The sequence below is a fragment of the Helianthus annuus genome, chromosome 17 (genome assembly GCF_002127325.2).
Source record: "Helianthus annuus cultivar XRQ/B chromosome 17, HanXRQr2.0-SUNRISE, whole genome shotgun sequence".
Classification (NCBI taxonomy): domain Eukaryota; kingdom Viridiplantae; phylum Streptophyta; class Magnoliopsida; order Asterales; family Asteraceae; genus Helianthus; species Helianthus annuus.
In genome coordinates, this window is record NC_035449.2 from 186,979,926 (window position 1) to 187,007,407 (window position 27,482).

The window sequence follows — 27,482 nt, forward strand, 5'->3', positions numbered from 1 at the left end:
GTTCATGCGAGAACCACCCTTATTGCGAGAACCAATGTGAACACAAAATAAAATCTAAAAAAAATCAAAAAAGGACTCAATTTTTTTTTAATATTTAAAAAAAATCGCTATATTTCGTTACCAAAAAAAAAAGAAAAGAAAACCTCTTTTTTTTCGAGTAACAGTTATCTATGCACATGTGCATATGTATCATTACTTCGACAAATTCGGTAATACGTTATCAGGAATAGACAATTGCACTTTAATTTACAATACCATCCGCAATACACTACTTTTTACATTACCAATATTCAAAATGCACATCTGCATCATTAGGTATAACCATGATATAACGTGTTTTGTTACAAAAAGTTTGTGATTTTGAATGGAGAAGTAGGCCCAAATACATGTTTTTTGGTTAGTTATATCTAGGGGGAGGGGATATTCCACGGTCCTCCCAACCGCCGAGGTGATCCCACCTCGCAGACCGCCACCTAGCAAGCTTGAGTCTGGGGGTAAATCCGCTACCGTAGGGGCATTGGGAACGAGCAAGACTCGAACCCGCCACCTCCGGGTTAGAACGCGGGCTGGTGGCCATTGGGCTGACACCCAATGGTTAGGTTAGTTATATCTAGTGGTTGATGGTTTGGTTATAGTTGTTAATTTATGATGTAATGTGTTGATTGGATGGTATAAATGGTGTTTACATACATGTAATAAAGTGAAAATATTGGTAATGGTATTGTATTATGGATAGTAGGAGGTAATGGATTGTATTATAGATGGTAGGAGGTAATGGTAGTGTATTATGGATGGTATGATAGATGAAAGGGAAAGTGTATTCATAGTAGTGTACCAAAACACCTTATTTCATGTTGATACATATAGATGCACATGTGCATTTCTAATATTGGTAATGTAAAAAGTATTGTATTACACATGATAGTGTAAATGAAAATGCAATTGTCTAATATTTGTAATGAATTACGGAATTTGTCAAAGAAATGACAAAAATGCACATGTGCATGTTTGTGTATTATGGATGGAATGATAGATGAAAGAGAAAGTAGTGTACCAACACACCTTATTTCATGTTGATATATATAGATGCACATGTGCATTTCTAATATTGTTAACGTAAAAAGTAGTGTATTACACGTGGTAATGTAAATGAAAGTGCAAATTTCTAATATTTGTAATGAATTACGGAATTTGTCAAAAAAATGATACAAATGCACATGTGCATGGATAAATGTGACTCGAATTTTTTTTTTTGAATTTCTTTATTATAAACGAAATATAGCGATTTTCCAAATAAAATAGTAAAAAAAACTGGGTGTTTTTTTAGATTTTTTTAGGTATTACTGTTTGTGTTCACACTGGTTCTCTCAATAAAGGGTGGTTCCTAATGGATCCTTCTCCTATATATATATATATATATATATATATATATATATATAGGAACATGATTAGGAGAGAACGCCTCAAAGTATGAGAACGATTCTCAGCACAAGATCTTAGTGGTTTGTGGCTGAGATTGATGCGGTGGTATTTTTGTAAATAATAGGGGCATTGGAACTACCAAGAGGGGTAAAATAGGGGCATTTTTGTAAAACAAAGGTGCACATGCTAATCACATGTCATTTTCCCCCATCATATTTAAACGACAATAACTTTTTATACATGATTATTTTTCGAAAAAAATTACACCATAAAACTCAGCGTTTTTTATCTTTCCAACGAGTATACTATTGATATACTTTTCGAAAAAAAAAATTAACTGGGTTTCATGGAGTTTTTCTGAACTAGGTGTTTTATGGCGTTTTAGACTATGTATTTTCATGGCGTTTTTCTGAAGTAGGTGTTTTTATGGCGTTTTAACTAGGTATTTTCATGGCGTTTTTCTGAACTGAGTGTTTTATGGCATTTTCAACTGAGTTTTTTCATGGCGTTTTTTCTGAACTAGGTGTTTTATGGCGTTTTAACTGGGTATTTTTATGGCGTTTTCTGAATTGGATGTTTTTATGGCGTTTTATTTGAACACCCAGTTCATTTGAGTGGGTTTTTTTGACAATATTACCCCTTAGTGTAAATTAGCATCAATGCCACATGTCACCACCAAAATCGTTCTCACACTTTTCACAGTTCTCTCTAAATCCTGACCCTATATATATATATATAGGGTGGGAGTTGGCTACAAAGTCTATTTTTCCTACAAAGTGTAAAAAGTCATAAAACACCATAATGTCAACCATAAAACATACTTAAAACCCCCCAAAAACAAAGTGAAGATTACTAAACGCCATATTTGTGGGTTTTGTGTTGTGTTTTGGATGATAAGGCTTTGATTATCGAATGACTAACATTAGTGTGTTTTATGTTGATTATCCTGTTGTGTTTTATATCCATAGTTCTAGGATGGTGTGTTTGAAGTTTTTATAGATTGTTATTGTTTGGATATTGTGTTTTAGTGATCTTCACTCTGTTATTTTGTGAGTTTTGAGTGTGTTTTATGGCTGAAATTATGGTGTTTTATGACTTTGTACACTTTGTAGGAAAAATGGACTTTGTAGCCGAACCCCACCCTATATATATATATATATATAGGGTTAGGTTCATTTGTAAACAACCTCATTGATTGTGAATAGTAATGCCCTTGATTATTAATACACAAGTGTAAACATAAGTGTAAATCAATGGCTAAAATTTGTTCAGTCAGTTAACAAATACAATAGTTTTCACTGTATAACCTCACCCTCTATAATCCCACCCTATATATAGGAAAATGATAAAATGAGAACCACATTAAGTTGTAAGAAGCACGAGAAGTAGGCATTTCAAAAGGATTTTTTTAAAAGGTTCTCAAGTAGGGGTGTAAACGAGCTGAGCCAGTATGGGCTCAGGCTCGGGCTCGAAGTTAAACGAGCTGGCTCGGGCTCGGTTCGATAATTTTAGCGAGCTAAAAATCAAGGCTCGAGTTCGGCTCGAAGAAAGTTCGAACTAGCTCGCGGCTCGACGAGCGAGCTCGTTTTTTAAATAAATTATTGAAAAAAATCAAATTTTGTATCTGGGCTTATAAATTTGGGCTCATATATGTGGTTTTTTTTACACAGTACCTTTTATAAACATGAAAATAAAACAATCAAATTACATACTATCAAAGTACCTTCATTCTAAACAAACCAAGATTGTATTGAAATGCAGGAAAGTAATACCAAAGTACCCTTTAATTCAGGCATTACTTGTTGCTGAGATTTCAACAACAATAATTTAATGTTATCAGCAAAAAATACAATAAACAACCAAGTTCAAAACTTTTAATGTCTTTAAAACTTAAACAAAACAAAAACAAAACATTAAGGTGTCATCTTGAAGTTCTTTCCACTTTTCCAACATCCTCCTAAGTTAAATTCCAACTTCAATCATTCCCAGTCACTAAAACAACAAAGAATAAAACATTATAAGCACCTGAGTACAATACAAAAACCATTTATATTTTGCAAGTAATCTATACTAAATTTTTAATTACCTTTCATTTCAATTAAATGTATCGTCACTCGTCGGGATTGGAACTTCTAAATTTTCTTCTTCCATTGCAAAGGTGGTGGGTTGTGGTGTTGTTGATGATTGATGAATGGTGCAAGATGGGATGGAATGGAAAAAAACATGGGGGGTGGAAGGAATGATTTTGAGGGAATGGAATGCCTTTTGGAATGGGTGATTCCATTCCATTGACCAACCAAACACCCTTTTCTTCATTCCCTCATAATCATCCATTCCATTCCACCCCTCATTCCTGCATACCAAACACTACCTAAAAGACGATCAGGAGACTTCCTTAAATACTTGACCCCTTCGCTAATTTTCACAAGACAACAATCAATCGTTCCTAATCCGTCTTGTACTACCAAATTCCATATGTGAGCACAACAGCGCGCATGAAAAAATATTCCCTCAAAATGCAATTTTCCCTTCCCTTGAAAAGTATTTTTCAAAATTGAAGCAGCCCTATCATTACTAGAAGCATTATCTAGAGTAATTGTACCAATTTTGTCTTGAATGCCCCATTTAATAAGACACTCTAAGATTGCATTCGAAATAACCTCACCACTATGTGGTGGTGCCAACTAATTGAAACCAATAATTCTTTTTTGCATTTTCCAGTTACAGTCAATATAGTGTGCTGTCAAACACATATAACCTATTGTTTGGTTAGAAGTCCAGCAATCACTAGTAAGGGAGATCATATCAACCCTTTTTAAGACTTTTTTCAACTTCTCTCGTTCTAATTCAATCACCTTTATACAATCCTTCCTAATGGTTGCCCTAGCTACTCACCTTTTGATAAAGTGGGTTATTATACTTCATTAAGTTATTAAACCATTGATACTCGACGAACGAAAAAGGTAGCTCATGAGCTATGATCATTTTTGCAATCATTTCTCTACATTTCATTTGATCATAACCGCCCATTGCAATAAATTCAGATGCATTTTCATTATCAGATGGTTGAAAATTAATAAAACCTTTTGTACCTTTCAAGCGTTTCACAAACGCACACTTCTTCAAGTGTCGCAAGAGATGTGTCGTGGTCCGTGAATTTTGTGGTGCATATTTTTTCTTGTAGTGCATACACTCATGTTTCTTAACCATTTTCCCGTCTTCCTTCACTTCAATAGTTGTAAAATGGCTCCAAGCTGCTCCAGATGAAGACTTTCGTTTTGAACCATCTCTTTCATTGTCCATAATTTCATCAACCATATCATTTGCTTCCTCGTTTAGCTCGACATTGTCTTCATCACTTAACTCAACGGGATCAACATTTGGGGTATTGGCTCTAGCAACAACAGATTCTATGTTTGAAGACATCTTGCTTCCTACAAAATAATAACACAATATGTATCAGTAAATCCAAATCAAAACAGTAAGTAATCTATATTATGACAGTGAGCTTATGTTTATGTTTATTTCTTGTAGTGAAACAGGGAGCTTGTGCGCGATGAAAGAAGTTGGTGTCATTCCTGATGATCCTAAATCATCCGAATGTAGTAGTTTGCAAATAAAATTGAAGAAAATTGATCCTAAATCTACTTGAAACACTGATCAAATAAAATTGAGCAGGTCAAATGGGTTAGAACATACATACTAATCATTAGCAGAACATACATACTAACTACATTTGAATCGAGGGTTTCACAGTTAGGAAAACCAGTATATTTTATAATGTCATTTTCGATACAATTGTGCATGTCTTGTTTGTCAACGTCCTGCATCCGATTGATTTTTCTCCTTAAACTTGGCAAACCAAAATTAATCCTAAAACGTCTGCTTACAAAACATAGATATATAACTACCAACACATAATAATAAATATATAATACACAAGTTTGATTCGAGCTAGATAATATCACAAAAACACAAAATATGGTTACTTCACTTTAAACTTGGCAAACAAAAATTAATCCTAAAACGTTTAATTCGAGCCAGATAATATCACTGAAGAAGAACAGAAGTAGCAAATATGAGGGTATCCCACATCATACGGACAAAAGCATGATAATACAGTTACCTTATACGGAAGATTGGAGGGGAATTAGTTAGGGCAAAATCGAAGCCTCCATGCGTAGAACTGTAGAAGAACGATATGAGTTAGAAGTTAGGACAAATGGACAATATATAATTAGGGCATCAGAGAAGAGATTGAGATTTGAAGATGAAAAGGCAACTAGCGAAGTGAATCGGCAGCCGCATATCAGAGATCTCGCCATCTAGGGACTGTGTTTTGATAACTGAAAAGGTAGCGCATATGAACAACCCTATTAATGAGTATTATTGAACATATGTTTAATAGATTGAAAACTGAAAAAGTGAAAAGGCATCGCATATAATTAGATTTTATAATATATGTTTAGTATAGACTTTATAATATTAATATATATACTAATGATAACGAGTCAAACGAGCGAGCCAACGAGCCAACTAACGAGCGAGCCACAAACCGAACCTACCTTGGCTCGGGCTCGGCTCGTTAAAATCGAGCCAATTTCGAGCCGAGCTTTTTTTGAACTTTTTTCGAGCGAACTGCGAGCCGCGAGTTTTTTAAATAGCCCTATTCTCAAGAAAAGAAATTACAAAAATGGCCTTTTCTACTCTTCATTCACTTTCCTAATTAACATATAGGAATAAAGGGCAGTTTTGTAACTAGAGCAATTTTTAATAGTAGAAAGCCGTATAAAAAAGGAAATTTTGAATATCAAAACTAAAAGAGTTAGAAAAAAAGACGTTGAGGGCCAAAATAGTTAGAAAAAAAGACGTTGGGGCGAAAAGGGTTAAAAAAAGACATTGAGGCTCAGATATTAAAAAAATACTTTTTGAGCTAAAAGGTAAAAGTGATATAACCACATGGGCTAAAATCGTAATTTACTCAAACTAAAATTAAAAAATACAAACAGTATGGAATTTTCAAACATTAACAAGCATAAAAATCATTTTAGATTCAACATCAAAATCAAAATAAAAAATCTCTTTTGGAATCAGAGCAACTTCAAAAAAAAAAAAAAAAACGCAATCAATATCAAAACTTGTTCTCTCAAAGCTATTATTGGTTTCTTATAAATTGATTATATTGTTACTAAACTTCTGACTAAAAACGATGAAGATGAGGAAATAGGTATTGTGCTGATATGCATATGCATTGTGTGCTGTTATGTATACGTGTTGTGCTGATATGCATATTCTTTGTGCTAATATACGTTCATATGCATATGCATTGTGTGCTGTTATATGCTGGTATTGTTGTGCTAATATTATAGTTGCGTTAAACATCTTTCATCTCAATAAACCAGTACATTTGTTACTACCAGCACAACTACAAAAATTAAAACTTGTATTTCAAGATAAAAATGGTACATTAAAAAGATAGTTATTTTTATGATATCACCATAAAACAATACATGTTTACATAAAATCAACACAAAAAAAAACATAATTTGAAAACATACAAATTTGATATTGATAGTATAAGTATGATATCATATAAAAACAGCACATGTGATATCCGCACAACAACCTCCTGGTTATTTCGTACATGAACTAGAACAACTGTGGCGAAGAATACAGCAAGTTGCATATTTAGACCATCCATGAAAAAAAATATCATGATAATAGAGAGAGAGAATCCTTTCTACCATTGATAATCTGAATTGGTATTGGAGAGAGGAGAGAGATAACGAGATATATATTAAACGATAAGGGGTCTGGGGGTGGGAGATTTTTTCTCCGTGATAGGCAAGTTCCACGAGTGATGGGAACAAACAAACCACCGTCACCATGCACTTTTATCACGTGAAGAACAATTTCCGTGAAAAAGTTCACGAGTGATGGCTTGTGAGTGATGGAACATGTGAGGGGGTGTGAGGGTTTATTGTTGGGTGTTGTGAGTGATGACCATTGCCACTAAAAAGGTCGTGAGTGATGGAAAAATGGTTGATAACATGACGAAACTTGATTGGATGTTGTGAGTGATGAAATTTTTGCAAGTAATAAGCACCCACACTCCCCTAAACTGTAACACCCCAAATTTCCTATGTGACGAGTTTTAATGCTTCATCACAAAACATAGACGAAAAGGAAGGGTAAATATGAAAATTAGAGTATCATTAAAATTTATACCATTTAACAAATCAAAAACCCCATATATGCATTAAGTTACCAAGATTGTAACTAGAAATGAGTAAAGTGAATAGAACTTAAAAGATGGGGGACTAGATATGTAAAAAAGGGGGTTAAAACATGACAAAAAAAAGAGAAACCAGACAAGTCTGGTTATCTACGATCGTGAGAAGCAGAGGGGGACTCCTTCCCTCACCAAAACCCTAAATCACTAAATTCCTTCAATTGAGAGCTAGATTATTGAAGAATCGAATGCATTACCCAAGTATCTTGATTATCTAAGTGTTCTTGATCTCAAGTAAGTCAATTTTTGTGATTTGATGAATGTTTAATTAAGTGGGTTTTGTGTAATTCATGAATGTAATACAAAATTCAGTAAGATTGATGGTTATTAGGAAGGTCTAGATATCATTAGAATGCTAAAATTCGAATATGAACAAGGTTAGGGCAAAAACCCACTTGCATGTCAAGTAATGTTTAACAATTGTGAAGTTTTGTATGTTAATTTGATGATTAACTTATGAAATTGTTATGAATATTGATTTAGAATTGTATGTTCTTGATTTGAATGATAGATTCTAACATGGTAGGATGTTTATGTTACTCAAGGAGTGAACTATGAAAGTTGTGCTTAAAATGCTTGTACATTATACTAGTCTAGTGATATGCACACCATGTGTTTGACAAAATGCCTAAGTGAGTTTAGTTATGGCTTTTGCATGAATACTTGTTAAGATGATGCAACTTTCTCATGATAATGATGTATGTAACTAGTAAACGCCATAACATACCATAAGGATTGTGAAATTAATGTTGAAAGAAAGCCAAAGTATGGGATTATGACATATATGCACAAAGAAGGAAGAAGGCGCAAGTCACTCAAAGGCACAATCATCACAAGATCGCGGTAAGTTCATATGAACTTTATGTACTCTATTTGTAGAATTATGAATGATACCAACTAGTACTATGATTTTGGTGTATTTCCCTTTATGAATCATGATTTAATAAATGCAAAGAGTTTGTATGGAGAAATGTCCGAAAGATCAATTGTGGTAAAGTAGGAAAGATCCGTCTAATAGGTTGGAATGTTAAGAAGAATGATAGTTGGAATGTTTAGGAATTTGACTTGCCATACGGGTCAAATGAGGTAAGTATATTGAAAAATATAATATGTGGCGATTCATCACAAATGAATCGGGAAGTGGAATGTTGAATGTTTCCGAATGAAAGTAACGATGTTAGTAAGGTAATATGTTATGTTAACGGGTTTAAAAAAAAAGAATATGAAATTAAAGGATTTTAATTGTTATGTGTTACGAACTAACAAGTGTTTATTGTTATGAATGTTAGGTAAATCTCATGCTTGATTGTGGCGCACTCGGACCGAACACACAATGTCGACCTCTTGCACGCTTCCGGTTCATGTCGTTGATTATGAAAGGGTCAAAGATTTCGTTTTGTCTTATGATATTAAATTGTGTCTAGTATGTTAGTAAGTAGTTAGGATTCCTAAATCTTTTGGTATGTTTTGTACAAAATCGTTCATGGTGAACCTCATGGTCACAACTTTGTGGTTTTGAAAAGTGTCGTAGAACATAAATATAATGATGTTGTTAAAAGCAGGGAAAAGGTTAAATTTTCGAACGGGTCATGTCAAAATTTTTTAGAATTCGTATAAAGTTATGTTATATGTCATATGTGGAATATGGGCGTTTCAAGTTGGTATCAGAGCCTAGGTTTGAGGGATTTAAGCATCAAGTGCTTGAACTCAAACCAAAAGCTCGGGAGAAGTGTGTGTTCGATCCGTGGCGCAAAGCAAGTAAGTGTTCTAAATGATTACGTTATGAAATAATTTTGCATTTCAATATAAATTGTTGTGGGACGTTATGGAATGATTACGTGATGTAGTGGAAGATATAGGATGAATCAGATCAGTTTGCGGGTTAATACGGGTCAAAAAGGAGTAGAAAAACATGAAAAATCAATAAAAGTACGCTGGGCACTACCGTAAGTTACGGTGGTACCGTAATTTATGGTAGCACCTGGGAGAAAGGATGGCTACCGTAAAACAGTAGCTCAGCACCGTAAAGGAAAAGGGGCCACCGTAAGTTACGGTACCACCGTAACTTACGGTGGAGCTCATTTTCAGCCCATTTTAAAATATATTGTTTTGTTTATTGATTTATTCATACGGAAGGTACTTAGAATGATATAATTCGATCCTAATGGGTAAGAAAATTATATCAAGGTGTAAGGGATAAAGAATACTATGGAGTTGGTTGTCGGAAACGTTGAGTTTCCAAAGAAAGTTTAAGCATGGTTTAGTCATGAGTAATTCCTTTCACATATTAGAAAGAATGAGAGCTACGTAGCACTAGCATGGTCATATGATAGAAAGGATGAATGAATGTCTAAAATAAAGAATGATACGATACAATGACGATAAGGCAAGAAGTATGAATGATGAATGGAACGTGTCATGATAAAATAATGTTAAGACATGATGGTGGAAGAAATGAAATGAAATCTAATGAATGTAACGAATGTTTTATGTAGATGGCCGATAAGGTGAATGCGAATGAGGACGATGAAGCACGCCGAAATGAAATAAAAGCTATGATTGTGGAAGAAGTAATGAAAGCAGTTGAGGCTAGTATTCCCCGACTAGCTCAAGAAGTCGAAGGACAAGTATTTGAAATAATTAATACCTCGGTAACTTCCAAGGTGGAAGAATTGAAAGAAATGATTAGCGAATTGAAAGTGAAGAAAAGCTTTCGGCGATGCACGTACAAGGAGTTCATGGCATGCAACCCCTTACCATACAAAGGGGAAGTTGATCCGATAGCTTGTCAAAGGTGGATTTCCAGTACCGAGGCAGTGTTTACACGAAGTAGATGTGAAGTGGAGGATCAAGTAATGTTTGCCACGGGCCTTCTACAACTTCGAGCAAAAGATTGGTGGGACGCATATTCGAAGGAATTGGGGGATGATAAGGTACAATCGTTAACATGGCAAGAATTCAAGGAGTCATTTCTGAAATATTATAGTCCACAATCCGCAATTGATAAGATTCAGGAAGACTTCTTACGTCTCAGACAAAAGGATGAAACGATTGATGAGATAACAAACAAGTTCCTTGAGAGGGTGAAGTTCTGTGAGGAGATAGCGGGGACTGAGAGGCAAAGGATTGTACGTTACCATGCTATGTTAAAGGCTGAATATCGGGAATTTGTAAACCCCTCCAAGTGTGCAACGTTAAATGAACTAATTGAATGGGCAAGAGACAGAGAAATTGAGATAAAAAGGCAGGTTGAACGGGGAGAGAAAAGGGTAGCGGAGAAGCCTACCAACGCAAGCCCATCGAAAAAGGCAAGATATCAAGACCAAAGCAAGAAAGGGAAAGCAAGTGGTGAAATCCCGACTTGCAAGACGTGTGGGAAGCATCATTCGGGTGAATGTTTGTCGGGAAAGAAGGGATGCTACAAATGTGGACGAGAAGGACATCCGTTTTATAGGTGCCCCGAAAACTCAAAGGCGTGTTACAATTGCAATGAAACGGGGCACATTAAAGCGGAATGTCCGAAACTCCAACAAGGGGCAAAGAGAGATGGGAAGAAGGATGAGCCCCCCAAGGCTCGCGGAAGGATGTTTCAGTTAACCTCGGATGAAGCTAAAGCTAGCCCGGACATGGTTTCAGGTATATTCTTGGTTAATTCTATGCCTATGAATGTTTTATTTGATTCCGGGGCTAGTAGGTCATTCATTTCTAATGAATTGTTAGCTCACCCATCGTTTAAGCTTAAAAGATGTCAATACCCTTAGAGGTTGAAGTTGCTGATAGTAAAAGCTACTTGTTGCATGATATTTGCAAAAACTGTAAGATAATAATCAAAGATGAGGAATTTAGTATAGACCTTGTTCCAATGTACATGGGGGAATTTAAAGTAGTTGTAGGAATGGATTGGCTAGCCCAAAACCATGCTGAAATTCAATGTGAAAAGAAAGTCATTCATATAGTAACCTCGGGGGGGAAACGGATAAGTGTTCAAGGGGAAAGGGTCATCAAGCCGAAATTGTGCTCTATAATCAAAGCTGTCAAACATGTGAGGAACGGGGGTAGAGCTTATCTATCTTATGTGATTGACACTAGTCGAGGTGTCCCAAAGCTTGAAGATGTGAACGTGGTGAATGAATATCCGGATGTATTTCTGGAAGACCTACCAGGGCTCCCACCTGAACGAGAAGTAGAATTTAAAATAGAGCTTAACCCGGGTGCAAAACCGGTAGCTAAAGCTCCTTATCGGTTGGCCCCAACCGAAATGAAAGAATTGATGACGCAACTTCAGGAGTTGCTCGATAAGGGTTTTATTAAACCAAGTGTTTCACCATGGGGAGCACCCGTATTATTCGTGAAGAAGAAAGATGGCTCGATGCGAATGTGCATCGACTATCGAGAGTTGAACAAGTTAACGGTGAAGAATCGATACCCGTTGCCCAGAATTGACGACCTTTTTGACCAGTTACAAGGGGCGAGTTGGTTTTCAAAAATTGATTCGCGGTCGGGATATCACCAACTGCGTGTGCGAGAAGAAGATGTGCCGAAAACCGCGTTTCGAACACGGTACGGACATTACGAGTTTTTAGTAATGTCCTTTGGGCTGACGAACACACCAGCTGCGTTTATGGATTTAATGAATCGGGTGTGCCGACATATGCTTGATAAGTATGTAATCGTTTTCATCGACGATATTCTAATATACTCCCGCAGTGAAGCAGAGCATGCTTCCCATTTACGTGATGTATTAGAAACGCTTCGCAAGGAAAAGTTATATGCAAAATTCTCAAAGTGTGCCTTTTGGCTTAGAGAGGTACAATTTCTGGGTCATGTGATCGATGCGGACGGTGTTCATGTGGATCCGTCCAAGGTAGATGCGGTAATGAATTGGGTACCCCCGAAGAATCCAAGCGAAATAAAAAGTTTTCTAGGCTTGGCTGGGTACTACAGGGGATTTATCCAAGGTTTCTCCAAGATAGCCTCTCCTATGACGAAGTTAACAAAGAAGAATGAAAAGTTTATATGGGGTGAAGAACAAGAAAAAGCGTTTCAGACTTTAAAAGAAAAGCTCTCAAATTCTCCGGTGTTGACATTACCGGATGGAACAGATGAATTAGTAGTGTATACTGACGCCTCCCACCAAGGTCTAGGTTGTGTATTAATGCAAAAGGGTAAGGTCAATGCTTATGCCTCAAGACAACTCAAGCAGCTTGAGAACAATTACCCAACTCATGATCTAGAACTGGCGGCAGTCGTGTTTGCTTTGAAAATATGGAGGCACTACCTTTATGGGGTGAAATGTGCTATCTACTCGGATCATAAAAGCCTCAAATATTTTTTCGAACAGAAAGATCTCAATATGAGGCAACGAAGATGGTTGGAACTCATTAAGGATTACGATTGTGACATCCATTACCATCCCGGGAAGGCTAATATAGTGGCGGACGCACTTAGTCGAAAGGAGTACCCACCCCCGATTCAGGTAAAATCCATGTAGATGGTTGTCACTCCTAAACTCCTTGATGAAATTCGAGAAGCTCAAACGAAATCTTTAAATGCTGTTGACCCGAAGAAAGAAAGAACAAAAGGGTTTATTCATGAATTGGAAGAGAATGCAAATGGTATGAAAACGAGATATAACCGAATCTGGATACCTCGGCATTGTGGGGTGAAAGAGTTACTGTTGAATGAGGCTCACAAGTCTCGATACTCCGTTCATCCGGGGGCTACAAAGATGTATCGAGACTTGAGGATGAATTATTGGTGGCCGGGGATGAAAAGAGACATTGTCAAGTATGTTGCTAAGTGTTTGACGTGTTCCCAAGTAAAGGCCGAACACCAAAAGCCATATGGAAAGTTACAACCCTTGGAGATCCCGGTGTGGAAGTGGGAACATATAACGATGGATTTGGTGACTAAGCTTCCCAAGACAAGAAAAGGGCACGATGCAATATGGGTGGTCGTTGACCGACTGACCAAAAGTGCACATTTCTTCCCTATTCGGGAAAATTATAATTCAGAAAAGATGGCGGAAGTCTATATGAACGAGATCATATCCCGACATGGGGTTCCGGTGTCTATAGTATCCGATCGGGACACCCGGTTCATATCTCGTTATTGGAGGAAGTTTCATGATGAATTGGGGACCCAATTACACATTAGCACCGCCTACCATCCACAAACCGATGGTCAGTCAGAACGAACTATTCAAACATTAGTTGATATGTTAAGGGCGTATGTTATGGATTTCGGAGGAAGCTGGGATGATCATCTACCTTTGGTGGAGTTCTCATATAATAATAGTTATCATAACAGCATAACAATGGCCCCCTACGAAATGCTTTATGGAAGGAAATGTAGGACCCCAGTTTGTTGGGGGGAAGTGGGACAACGAGAGATCGCGTCAAAAGAAGTAGTGACCAAGACGAATGAAAAGATTGATATGGTTAGGTCAAGGTTAAAAGCAGCGCAAGATAGACAAAAGTCTTATGCGGATCGACGAAAGCGACCAATAGAATTTCAAGTGGGAGATCGTGTGTTATTAAAGGTCTCTCCATGGAAAGGAATAATCCGTTTTCGCAAACGCGGGAAGCTAGGTCCTCGATACATTGGGCCATTCAAAATACTCGCCCGGGTTGGGGCGGTGGCATATCGGTTAGAATTACCACCCGCGTTGGATGGGATTCATAACACCTTTCACGTGTCGCAACTGCGAAAATGTCTCGCAGATGAGACTGCATATGTGCCCCTAGACGATATTGAAGTAGATGAAAAATTGAATTATGTTGAAAGGCCTGTAGCAATAAAAGACTTCAAAGTAAAACAACTCCGCAACAAATCCGTTCGGCAAGTATTGGTTCAATGGCAACATTGGAAGGGATCGGATCTCACATGGGAAGCGGAGGATGATATGCTAAAACACTACCCAGAGTTATTCGGTATGTATTCTGGTTTCGGGGACGAAACCATCTTAAGGGGGTAGACTTGTAACTCCCAAATTTCCTATGTGACGAGTTTTAATGCTTCATCACAAAACATAGACGAAAAGGAAGGGTAAATATGAAAATTAGAGTATCATTAAAATTTATACCATTTAACAAATCAAAAACCTCATATATGCATTAAGTTACCAAGATTGTAACTAGAAATGAGTAAAGTGAATAGGACTTAAAAGATGGGGGACTAGATATGTAAAAAAGGGGGTTAAAACATGACAAAAAAAAAGAGAAACCAGACAAGTCTGGTTATCTATGATCGTGAGAAGCAGAGGGGGACTCCTTCCCTCACCAAAACCCTAAATCACTAAATTCCTTCAATTGAGAGCTAGATTATTGAAGAATCGAATGCATTACCCAAGTATCTTGATTATCTAAGTGTTCTTGATCTCAAGTAAGTCAATTTTGTGATTTGATGAATGTTTAATTAAGTGGGTTTTGTGTAATTCATGAATGTAATACAAAATTCAGTAAGATTGATGGTTATTAGGAAGGTCTAGATATCATTAGAATGCTAAAATTCGAATATGAACAAGGTTAGGGCAAAAACCCACTTGCATGTCAAGTAATGTTTAACAATTGTGAAGTTTTGTATGTTAATTTGATGATTAACTTATGAAATTGTTATGAATATTGATTTAGAATTGTATGTTCTTGATTTGAATGATAGATTCTAACATGGTAGGATGTTTATGTTACTCAAGGAGTGAACTATGAAAGTTGTGCTTAAAATGCTTGTACATTATGCTATTCTAGTGATATGCACACCATGTGTTTGACAAAATGCCTAAGTGAGTTTAGTTATGGCTTTTGCATGAATACTTGTTAAGATGATGCAACTTTCTCATGATAATGATGTATGTAACTAGTAAACGCCATAACATACCATAAGGATTGTGAAATTAATGTTGAAAGAAAGCTAAAGTATGGGATTATGACATATAGGCACAAAGAAGGAAGAAGGCGCAAGTCACTCAAAGGCACAATCATCACAAGATCGCGGTAAGTTCATATGAACTTTATGTACTCTATTTGTAGAATTATGAATGATACCAATTAGTACTATGATTTTGGTGTATTTCCCTTTATGAATCATGATTTAATAAATGCAAAGAGTTTGTATGGAGAAATGTCTAAAAGATCAACTGTGGTAAAGTAGGAAAGATCCGTCTAATAGGTTGGAATGTTAAGAAGAATGATAGTTGGAATGTTTAGGAATTTGACTTGCCATACGGGTCAAATGAGGTAAGTATATTGAAAAATATAATATGTGGCGATTCATCACAAATGAATCGGGAAGTGGAATGTTGAATGTTTCCGAATGAAAGTAACGATGTTAGTAAGGTAATATGTTATGTTAACGGGTTAAAAAAAAAAGAATATGAAATTAAAGGATTTTAATTGTTATGTGTTACGAACTAACAAGTGTTTATTGTTATGAATGTTAGGTAAATCTCATGCTTGATTGTGGCGCACTCGGACCGAACACACAATGTCGACCTCTTGCACGCTTCCGGTTCATGTCGTTGATTATGAAAGGGTCAAAGATTTCGTTTTGTCTTATGATATTAAATTGTGTCTAGTATGTTAGTAAGTAGTTAGGATTCCTAAATCTTTTGGTATGTTTTGTACAAAATCGTTCATGGTGAACCTCATGGTCACAACTTTGTGGTTTTGAAAAGTGTCGTAGAACATAAATATAATGATGTTGTTAAAAGCAGGGAAAAGGTTAAATTTTCGAACGGGTCATGTCAAAATTTTTTAGAATTCGTATAAAGTTATGTTATATGTCATATGTGGAATATGGGCGTTTCATAAACACATTTAGTTGCCTGAATTACGGGATTTCCATAATCCATATTTACATTATGTGACAATATTGTCCCTGAATATAAATTAACTCCTAATCCATTTGTAGTAATTTGGTTGGTTCTTACAGTTTTTTACACAAAATTTAGTATGCATTTGATCTTACTTCCGACAGGTAAACAAGAAAAAAGTTAAGCCGCAGCCCCCTTTTATATAGTAAACCCAATTCTATCGAAAACAAAACCTTGATTCTTGGATGTTGAGAAAATATTTATTTTCCGAGTAATATCTATTTAGTTACTTGTAAATTGAAATTTTGTGGATAGAAGTTTTTCAAAGTCCAAGTGAAACAAAACACAACAAAACTTACTCTCCTTTCTTTAGTTTTTATTTTCTCTTGTAATATATACAAAACACATATTCAAAATATATAACCATGACATATATCATGCATGTTAATTTCATAAAATTATACATTATATATATATATTATAAAATTAGAAGCTAATGAATAGTAATTTTAATATTATAATAATTAACTTAAATTACTTTAACACAAAAAAGATACTAGTGTTTATCCACTGAGTTCTCTTTTGAGTTTTGACCCCTCATTAATAAGTAGAATAGTTAAAATAAGAGTAAAAAGAGTTAAAAAGTGTTTATCCAAAAATTTTTCTAGCCGCGGGTGAGGGGAAGCAGAGCTGCGACAATGATAAATTGTTTTCAAAATATGCGTGGATACGATGAAGAAGATGACGGGTAGGTAAAAACCCAATATTTTATACATTTATCTTTTTTTTCTTTTTAATTTGTTTAATGCTATTCAGTAACTTTTTTGTACTTGAGTTGACTGTAAGAGTAAATCATAGGAACTTTCTAAAAATTGAGTTATGTTTTTGTTTTATATATAATTTTCATAATTATTTAATACAAGTTAGTGTTGGAATTATATGTATGGGTTCGATAAGTCAACGCTGCTGACTGAGCTATGACCCGTAAGAGTTACACCTTAGGCAACGAAGATTAAATCCACTTAACTCGATTAACTGGTGATCATGAACAATTAACGGAACGAAATATATAATTATCTACAATAATTATATATCCACGAAAGACGGGATTTATTATTTATACACGTTATACATATTTTAACGTTTAATTACCTATTTAATTAAACTTTATTTTTCGAGCTTTGTATCGCGTCTGGACTTGAACTTATTATATTGGGCTTTGTGGGCTAAGATACAATTAAGGATAATAACCTAAATATGTTACTATATATATTTCAATAATATTCCTTTTGACATGATCTTCTAACGTAAATTATAAAGCAATTGTTTTTGCTTTGTGAGACAAGCACAAGATTATTTTGTGATATATATTATTATCACAACTCAAAAGAAATAGAAAAACAGCAAAAACCCAAAAGGATTTTTCCTTTTACGACCCTACGGTCCACAAGCATAACAGGCTTGTTTTGCCGCCGCACTTGTCTCCGGCGCCAACCGGTCTCTGTTGCAAACCCTGTTCATTTGTGTTCATGTTCTAGCACTCGTTCGTTGTACCTCGGTGTCTCACACGGTTATTATTAACCAAAAGGGTATTATTTTTCTCATCGGTAGATTAATTATTTTACATACTGTATTTGCATGTTTGTAACCATGATCCTGTTCGGTTCACTTTTGATGTTGATTATTTATATTTATTCCGCTGCGTATTTATTAATTATATATTTAGTTAATAAAATATGTCAAACCCGTTTTGATAAAAAGTAAAATTGACACCACTGAATTCCAACAGTGGTATCAGAGCCACGCTTACAACATGCAAATCGGAACCGGTCCTTTTAACCGGTTATAGATCTTAAACTTTAACTTGTTTAAAGTTTCAGCTCTAAGTATTTCTTGGGCAAAAAGTTATTTGGTCAAAAGTTTTATTTGTTTTGTTTGACCAAAAGATTGCTCACTTCAATATGATTGTGTTGAATATGTAAATCTGGCCGACCTTGTACTTGTATTTTTGTTATTGTTTTGTTTTATGGTTTTGGCCCACTTTATGGCTCAAAGTTGTAATAGATTAGGGTTTCAATTTTGTTGTATTTTATATTATAATATAAAGTTGAAGACCGGAAGACAAAACAGAAGACATTACATGAATCATGGAGGTGCTGAAGACAACTAGATGCACTAGGTCCATCCTTGTGGTTGTTTTGTGTTTGTTACCCCGTGACCCAGTTTGGTCTTGCTATTTGGCTCTAGCAAGGATGAACAAAATGGCCTAAAGATTTACATATTTATTTTGCTATTATGGTTGCTTTTATCATATATAAGTTGTTATATAACACACCAACCTAATACCAAACTTTTAAAATGTGTTTTAAAATATTCACAATCAATTGTAACAAGTTCTAAACTGATTTTTACAACTTGTAAATATTTGCTATAAAACAAATACATTATTTTAAAATAAATTATAACCATTGGAGTTTTGAAAATTTAACAAGTTTTAACTTTCTAAAACTTATAACTTAATAGTTTTAAAACTATTAACTTTTATATTGTTATACAAGTCGCGGCAAACTTAGTTTTAATAGGTTATTTAAAATTAAGTGTCCTGAGAGATGAAAGGGTTCATCAAAATGTCACGACTAATATATACTAAAATTGGCTCTTACGACCCTATTTGGTAAATATTAAATTAACCCATAATTAAAATCAATAGTCTATGCCATCATATCACAAGCTACACTTGGAACATAAAAGCAAACCATCAGTGTTTGGAGCCACATCACCACACTTGATGTCTGGCATATCCTTCCAAGGTGCAAGGGTTTCGTTGATACATCCGGCCCTTCCACAAGTACCTTTTTTAGGACGACTATTACTTTTTCTTTTCTCACCACATGCTCCAGCTGTCTTGAAAGTAGAAAGTCGGCATAGATGAGGCTAAACGTATCAATGCATAGACAAGAGTTGTCTTAGCGGCCTCATACTCGAGAGTTGTGCAATTCTCACAATTGACACTCGTTGTTAGTCTGCCTAGTCACTTACTAAAGTGCATGCCACAGCTGCCTTTACTATTGACATAGCCAGATTCTCATTCCTTGTTCTAATTACTGTAATGGGTCATTAATTAAATAAGGAAATATACATCGAAAATACTAATTAAAAACTCTTTGCTTAAGTAACAGATGTCTAATGAAAACAACTCCTTCGTTCTCAAGTCTATACTTGAAAAGGAAAAACTGAATAACACCAACTCTCTCGAATGGCACCGCAATCTGAGAATAGTTCTCAAGATGGCGAAAAAGCTATATATCTTAGATGGCCCAGTCCCTACCGAGCCTGAAAGTAACACTACTGCTGCTCGTAAGGCACTGGAAAAGCATAACGAGGATGCCATTGAGGTAGCTTGCCTTATGCAAGCCACCATGTCTCCTGAACTTCAGGAGAACATGGAAGATAAAGATGCTTATGACATGATCCAGCAACTGAAAGGCAAGTTTCAGAAACAAGCCCGACAGGAGCGATATGACACCATGAAGCAGCTCATAAGCTGTAAAGTGCAAGAAGGATCGTGTGTCAGTACTCATGTGCTTAAGATGAAAGGGTACATTGACCAGATGAACAAACTTGGTAGCGGACTTCATCTTGAACTCTCTCCCTAGCTCGTATGACCAGTTCATTATGAACTATAATATGAATGCTTGGGTGAAGACTGTGCCTGAGCTACATGGTATGCTCAAAACGGCCGAGATGAACATTTCACATAAAACCAACCAAGTTCTGATGGTCATGTCTGGTGGTGTTAAGAAGCCCAACAACAAAAAAAAAGGCTCATAACAGCAAAGGCAAGAAAATGGCTGTTGTTGCTGCCAAATCTGCCGCCAACAACAAGCAGGTTGCTAAACCACCCCCTCCCAAGGAGCGTCAGTGCTTTGAATGCAACCAAATGGGGCACTGGAAGAGGAACTGCCCGCAGTATCTAGCCAAGCTGAAGGCGAACAAGGCCAATAATGTTGGTACTTCTTCAAGTATTCTCATTTATGTTATTGAGCTTTTTACTGTCTCTAGCAATACATGGGTATTTGATACCGGGTGTGGTTACCACATCACTAATGTTTTGCAGGAGCCTGAAAAGTGGAGGAAGCTGAAACAAGACGACATGGAACTCATCGTTGGTGATGGGAAAAGAGTGTCCGTTCTTGCAACCGGCATATTTCATTTTTCATGTCCTTCTGGCCTTGTAGTTAATTTAAACAATTGTTTGTTTGCACCTGGTATAACCAGAAACATTATTTCAGTTTCTCTTTTGTTTGAACAAGGTTTCAAGTACGTTTTTAATGGTATTTCTATTTCTGCCTACTTGAATGATGTCTTTTATTTTGAGGCTAAACCTCGAAATGGTATTTATGAGATTGATGTTCAAACATGTAATAACATATATCATCTTTCTAAGCGTAACAAAGCTGGTATTAATGAAACATTTCTATGGCATTGTAGACTTGGCCACATAAGTAAGGCACACATAAAATGGCTCCAATCCGAGGGGATTCTTGAATCCACTGGACAGGACTCCTTTAATGATTGCGAATCTTGCTTAGCTGGCAAACTCATAAAGCGTCCCTTCACTGGTGTCGGTGAACGGGCCAATGGTCTGCTAGGACTTATTCACACTGATGTATGTGGCCCTTTCAGAACCATGACAAGAAACCATGAAAGATACTTCGTTACTTTCATCGACGATTATAGTCGATATGCTTATGTCTATCTTATGAAGCATAAGCATGAAACTTTTGAAAAGTTCAAAGAGTTTCAAAACGAAGTAGAAAACCAACTTACTAGAAAGATAAAAATACTTCGATCAGATCGAGGTGGTGAATACCTCAGCTTAGAGTTCCTCAATCATTTCAAAGAGTGTGGAATAATTTCAGAACCCACTCCACCTGGCACACCGCAACTTAATGGCGTGACCGAGTGGAGAAATCGAACCCTACTTAATATGGTTCGATCGATGATGTGTAGAACTAACTTGCCTCACTCTTTTTGGGGTCATGCTCTTATGACTGCCGCCCGCATTGTCAATCTGGCTTCGATTAAAAGGGTAAACAAAACCCTATATGAGATATGGCATGGGCGTAAACCCGATTTGGAATACCTAAAAGTATGGGGATGTGATGCATACATCACAAGTGATGCTGATTATAAGCTCGATCCTCGAGGCGAAAAGGTTGTTTTTGTCGGATACTATAAAAGAAGCGGATATTATTTCTACCATCCTGATGCAAATGTTATATCCATCAAAAGGAAGGGGCATTTTCTCGAGGAAGAACTTCTTAATCGAGGAACTGGAAATAATGTGGTTGATCTTGAAGAAATTCGAGAACCAACAACAACCGTTGATGAAGTCGGAACGTCTGAGCAACAAGAAATTGTTGCTGATGAATCAGACATAAACACAGGTGTTCATAGAATAGCGGGACTTGTAAAGAACCTGACAGATACCTTTGGCATCTCGAAGGTGCTGAAGTCTTGGTAGTAGATGAGTCTAATGACGAACCTGCTAACTACAAATCTGCTATCTCAGATCCAGAGTCTGAGAAATGGCTGGAAGCCATGAATGCTGAGTTGCAATCTATGCGTGATAATCAAGTCTAGGACTTGGTTGAGCTACCCCCCGAATCTCGGGTAGTAGGGAGCAAATGGGTTTTCAAGAGAAAAACTGATATGCATGGAAATGTACACACCTTTAAAGCACGGCTAGTTACGAAGGGTTTCACTCAAACTCAGGGTATTGACTATGATGAAACCTTCTCGCCCGTTGCTATGATCAAATCGATCAGGATATTGCTTGCTATAGTCGCGTACTATGACTACGAGATATGGTAAATGGATGTCAAAACCGCTTTTCTAAATGGGCATCTCTCTGAAGATGTCTATATGGTTCAGCTAGACGGTTTTGTTGATCCAAAATATCCTAATAGGGTGTGCAAGCTGAATAAGTCCATTTATGGACTCAAGCAGGGGTCTCGTAGCTGGAATCTTCATTTTGACCAAAAGATCAAAGAGTTTGGTTTTGTTAAAAATGAAGACGAGCATTGTGTTTACAGAAAGGCTAGTGGGAGCACTATATCATTCCTCATCTTGTATGTGGATGATATACTGATAATTGGAAACAGCGTCCCTATGCTTAACGAAGTTAAACACTATTTGGGAACTTGTTTCGCAATGAAAGATCTTGGAGAAGCAACTTATATTCTAGGAATCAAGATCTATAGGGATAGATCTAAGCGGCTTCTAGGGCTAAGTCAAAGCACATACATAGACAAAATGATGACACGCTTTAAGATGGAAAACTCCAAGAAAGGAGGTGTTCCTATGACTAAAGGGACTGTGTTGAACAAATCGCAATCTCCTTCAACGGACATTGAAATTAAGCGAATGGAAGGAGTTCCATATGCTTCAGCGATTGGTTCTATCATGTATGCTATGTTATGTACTAGACCTGACGTCTCGCATGCTTTAAGCATGACTAGTCGTTATCAGCAAGCTCCTGGCATCTCCCATTGGACTGCTGTCAAGAACATTCTAAAGTATCTGAGAAGAACTAAAGATATGTTCTTAGTGTTTGGAGGAGTAGGAGAAGAGCTCACTGTAAGATGTTACACTGATGCCAGTTTTCAAACTGATCGAGATGACTCTCGCTCACAATCAGGTTTTGTATTCACTCTAAATGGAGGAGCTATCTCATGGAAGAGCTCCAAGCAGAGTGTGGTGGCGGATTCAACCACCGAATCTGAATATATAGCCGCATCAGATGCTGCAAAACAGGCTGCTTGGATGAAGAAATTCATAGCCGACCTCGATGTGGTTCCAAGCATTAAGAAACCCATCGAGATATTCTGTGATAACACGGGTGCTATTGCTCAAGCCAAAGAGCCCAGGTCTCATCACAAGGCCAAACACATTCTAAGAAAGTTCCACTATATACGGGAAATTGTGGAACGTGGAGACATTGTGATAAGCAAAGTGGACACAGATCAAAACCTAGCAGACCCGTTTACTAAGCCCATGACTCAGGACAAGCATGATCAGCACATGGATACTATCGGGCTTAGATTAGCTAGCTGTATGTTTTGATTTAGTATTTGGATGTACGAACTTTTAACAGTTGTACTTTTGAATTCAATTTTGATTTACTGGTTAAATGCAATTTTGAATCTTATAACTGTGTTCGATTTTAATACGTTTAATCCGTGAATCTTGCATTCTAAACTATCCGTAGCCTGTCAGACTCGTGGGAATGATTCTGAATTAAGACTATTCTGACTTTGGACTCAAGGAGTTGACTTCCAAATTCACAGACCTCATTGAGAATGACGTTGGATGTAACTCGCATCAAATCATCTTCATGGATTTTAGTCATAAGATGATTTGATATTGGTATACTCATTTAGTATCCTTTGACCTGAGATACATATTAGAACTTCCGTTTACCAAGGATTATTCTTTGATTATTGTCAACCGCTGTCGCGTAACTGCCAGTCTTAAAGGCTTTAATTAGGAATAGTTCTGAAGTTCAGTGGGAGTTGTATGTAGTCAATATGGGATTCTGTACTCTTACATGATATGTAACAGTTAGACATTGTGGTGCCCTCGTTGATTCAAACTGGTGAAGTGTAAGGCCTTACCCAAACTTACTGTGTGTTTGTTCGGACCACTTTGACTCTTGATCGAGAACAATAATAATTGAACACCATATGAGAATGAACTTAATCCATGTCTCATTGATTCAATTTATGTCTTTTACAGAAAGGATGAATGACAACAATTACCATAAGTCTATTGTCTTGCAATAGTAAGTTGTTACTAATAGCAAGGTGTTTTGGTTAATGACTTTAAAGTATCATCCCTTGTTGGGGGCGGCCATGTGCAGCTAGAGCGTCGCTGACTGTCTGTGTTGAGGATTTTATCGAATGCCGTCCAAGTGGAAGATTGTTGGAATTATATGTACGGGTTTGATAAGTCAACGCTGCTGACCGAGCTATGACCCGTAAGAGTTACACCTTGGGCAACGAATATTAAATCCACTTAACTCGATTAACTGGTGATCACGAACAATTAACGGAACGAAATATATAATTATCTACAATAATTATATATCCACGAAAGACGGGTTTATTATTTATACACGTTATAAATAATTTAACGTTTAATTACCTATTTAATTAAACTTTGTTTTTCGGGCTTCGTATTGCGTCTGGACTTGAACTTATTATATTAGGCTTTGTGACCTAAGATACAATTAGGGATGATAACCTAAATATATTACGATATATATTTCAATAATATTCCTTTTGACATGATTTTCTACTGTAAAGTATAAAGCAATTGTTTTTGCTTTGTGAGATAAACACAAGATTGATTTTGTGATATATATTATTATCACAACTCAAAAGAAATAGAAAAACTGCAAAAACCCAAAAGGATTTCTCCTTTTGCGACCCTATTGTCCACAAGCATAACAGGCTTGTTTTGTCGCCGCACTTGTGTCCGGCGCCAACCGGTCTCTATTGCAAACCCTATTCATTCGTGTTCGTGTTCTAGCACTCGTTCGTTGTATCTCGGTGTCTCACACGGTTATTATTAACCAAAAGGGTATTATTTTTCTCATCGGTAGATTAATTATTTTTACATACTGTATTTGCATGTTTGTAACCATGATCCTGTTCGGTTCACTTTTGGTGTTGATTATTTATATTTATTCCGCTGCGTATTTATTAATTATATATTTAGTTAATAAAATATGTCAAACCCGTTTTGATAAAAAGTAAAATTGACACCACTGAATTCCAACAGTTAAGTTAGAATGTCAAATATTTTGTTTGTGTTATTTGATTGTTTTATTTATATGTTATATTTTTGTTTAAGGTCTAATCACTTTTTTCTTCTGTAATTTGGAAAATAATGGTTATATTGTTGTTCTTGTGTTCGCACTATATCGTCTCGTTAAAAAAAGTGTTGTCATGTAATGGGTATATAAAAACTTTATTTTGACCCTCCAGTCATTGAGTTTTAGTTTCGCCACTGATATAGTAAAAACTTATTTTAATTAGGCTTTGAATTTGTCCAATATAGTAAAATTAAACTTATTTTAATTAGGCTTTTGTAACACCTCGAATTTTTGTGTCCAATGATGTGTTAACACGTGTCATTTGATTACACGTGGCATCTATAATAAATAAAGGACTAATTTTGACAAACCTTGAAAGTATATAAATTCGAGGGTTATAAATGTCAACAAGGGTAAGTATACTGTATAATAACCCTAAATAAATGCTTGTACCCTCAAACGAATAAATCATAAATCGTACGGAAGCGAAACGCGGAAGAAAGTGAGAGATTACGAACTACAGGGGTTAACTGTGTCAACATGTTTAATTATACCTCTGAGTGACCCTTTAACGTTCCCAAGGCTTCGTAACAGTATTATACGCTCACTAGAATATACTGTGTAAAGTCCGCGAAGTTCCGTCTTAAAACGAGAGAGTTATACTCAAATTCGTATGAGAAGGGTTAAAAGCGTCAACAGTGAAAGTTAAGGCTTTCCAAATAATTAATAAACTAACCGGGGACTTTATAATGCGGGTAAATAACACGAGGCCCCTATCGGTAAATAACCGAGGGCCAAACCGCAAAGTTACCCCTTCAAACCCGAAAGGTCAGGTAAATCATTACGAAAGATTTCGTTATTAATTACCGGATTCTGATAATCATTACAAAGGATTTTAAAAATCTGAAAAACAGACCTCTCGCGACCCGCGTGAAGGTTAGGCTTAAGTGTAGGCGGGCCGCGAGCCTCCTAAATTACACGCCTGATATTTGAACTTTAGGCGACCCGCGTAAAAGTGCATGGGAACTCCCATGCGGGTCGCGTAAAGTGCCCAGATGCAGAAACATTGTAGTTTCTTGCCTTTTGAGCATTGTGAACGATCAAACCTCAATAAATGAGGCATGGGCACCCTACACTTGACCCATACACCTTAGGGACACCTGCCCATGATCCATGATCAATTGTAGACTGTTGTGTAATGATCTTGAAAGCTTTTGAGCACTATAAATAAGCCACATTGGCTCATAACATTCACACAACTCAAACATACATCTCTGATCATTCTAAGGAGCTCCCAAGCACCCTTCTCTGCTCTATAAGCAAGAACACACTTCTGTAAGTCGTTCACAACCATTTTGGTCATACATTTCCATAGTTTTAGCCTATAAACACAACCGTCGTAACTAACGGTTGTCATTGCAATAACTTACAAATGGTTCAGTCTTATGACGAATCAAAAGTGGTTATGAGTTGGTATTTATGTGGGTAATAAACCTCTAAAAGGGTTCCCCCTGATCACCACTCTAACTATGTCAAATATCGAGTCAAACGTGCGGTTAAAAAGTCAACAGGAAGCTATTTTAGCGATTTATGCATAATCTGTAATGTACATACTATGGAACCTGTTTTGACAATCATAAAACATGATAATAAGTATATAAACTTGTTTGCGCTCGTTTGAATCGATCATTTGCTATATTGAACCGGTTCGGAGCCGAATGTCGCAAAAGTTTGACTTTTGCTTTGACTTCAGTTCTGACCCGTTTTAGTGAGGTATAGATATGCCTTAGGACTCTCTTAGGACCAGGTCACATGTCGGTATAAACCTCTGTGATCGGTTCATGAGTTACCCGAGTCTTTTGCGCATTTCCGTCATTCGCCTAAAAGTTGACCGTAACGGCCTTTTGAAATTAAAACGAGTATTTCGGACACGTGAACGGACCAAAACCTTTCTTATTAAATTATAAGCATGTCCTTAAAGTTTCACGTCAATCCGAGGTCTAGAATGAGAGTTATGCTAAATGGCGCATTTAAAGTAAACTTTAGTAATTAACGGCGCAATTAGCATAACGACCAAC

At 36.4% G+C, this 27,482-nt stretch overlaps 1 protein-coding gene across 1 annotated transcript; it reads left to right on the plus strand.

The window, feature by feature from the left end:
* The first annotated feature begins 8,524 nt into the window (after positions 1 to 8,524).
* On the plus strand, positions 8,525 to 16,437 carry LOC110926034. Its single transcript, XM_035986432.1, has 4 exons — positions 8,525 to 8,557; positions 10,210 to 11,350; positions 15,649 to 15,705; positions 16,152 to 16,437. Exons 2-4 carry the CDS (start codon positions 10,210 to 10,212, stop codon positions 16,166 to 16,168), a joined length of 1,215 nt encoding a protein of 404 aa, XP_035842325.1. The 5' UTR covers positions 8,525 to 8,557; the 3' UTR covers positions 16,169 to 16,437.
* Positions 16,438 to 27,482: the final 11,045 nt, after the last annotated feature.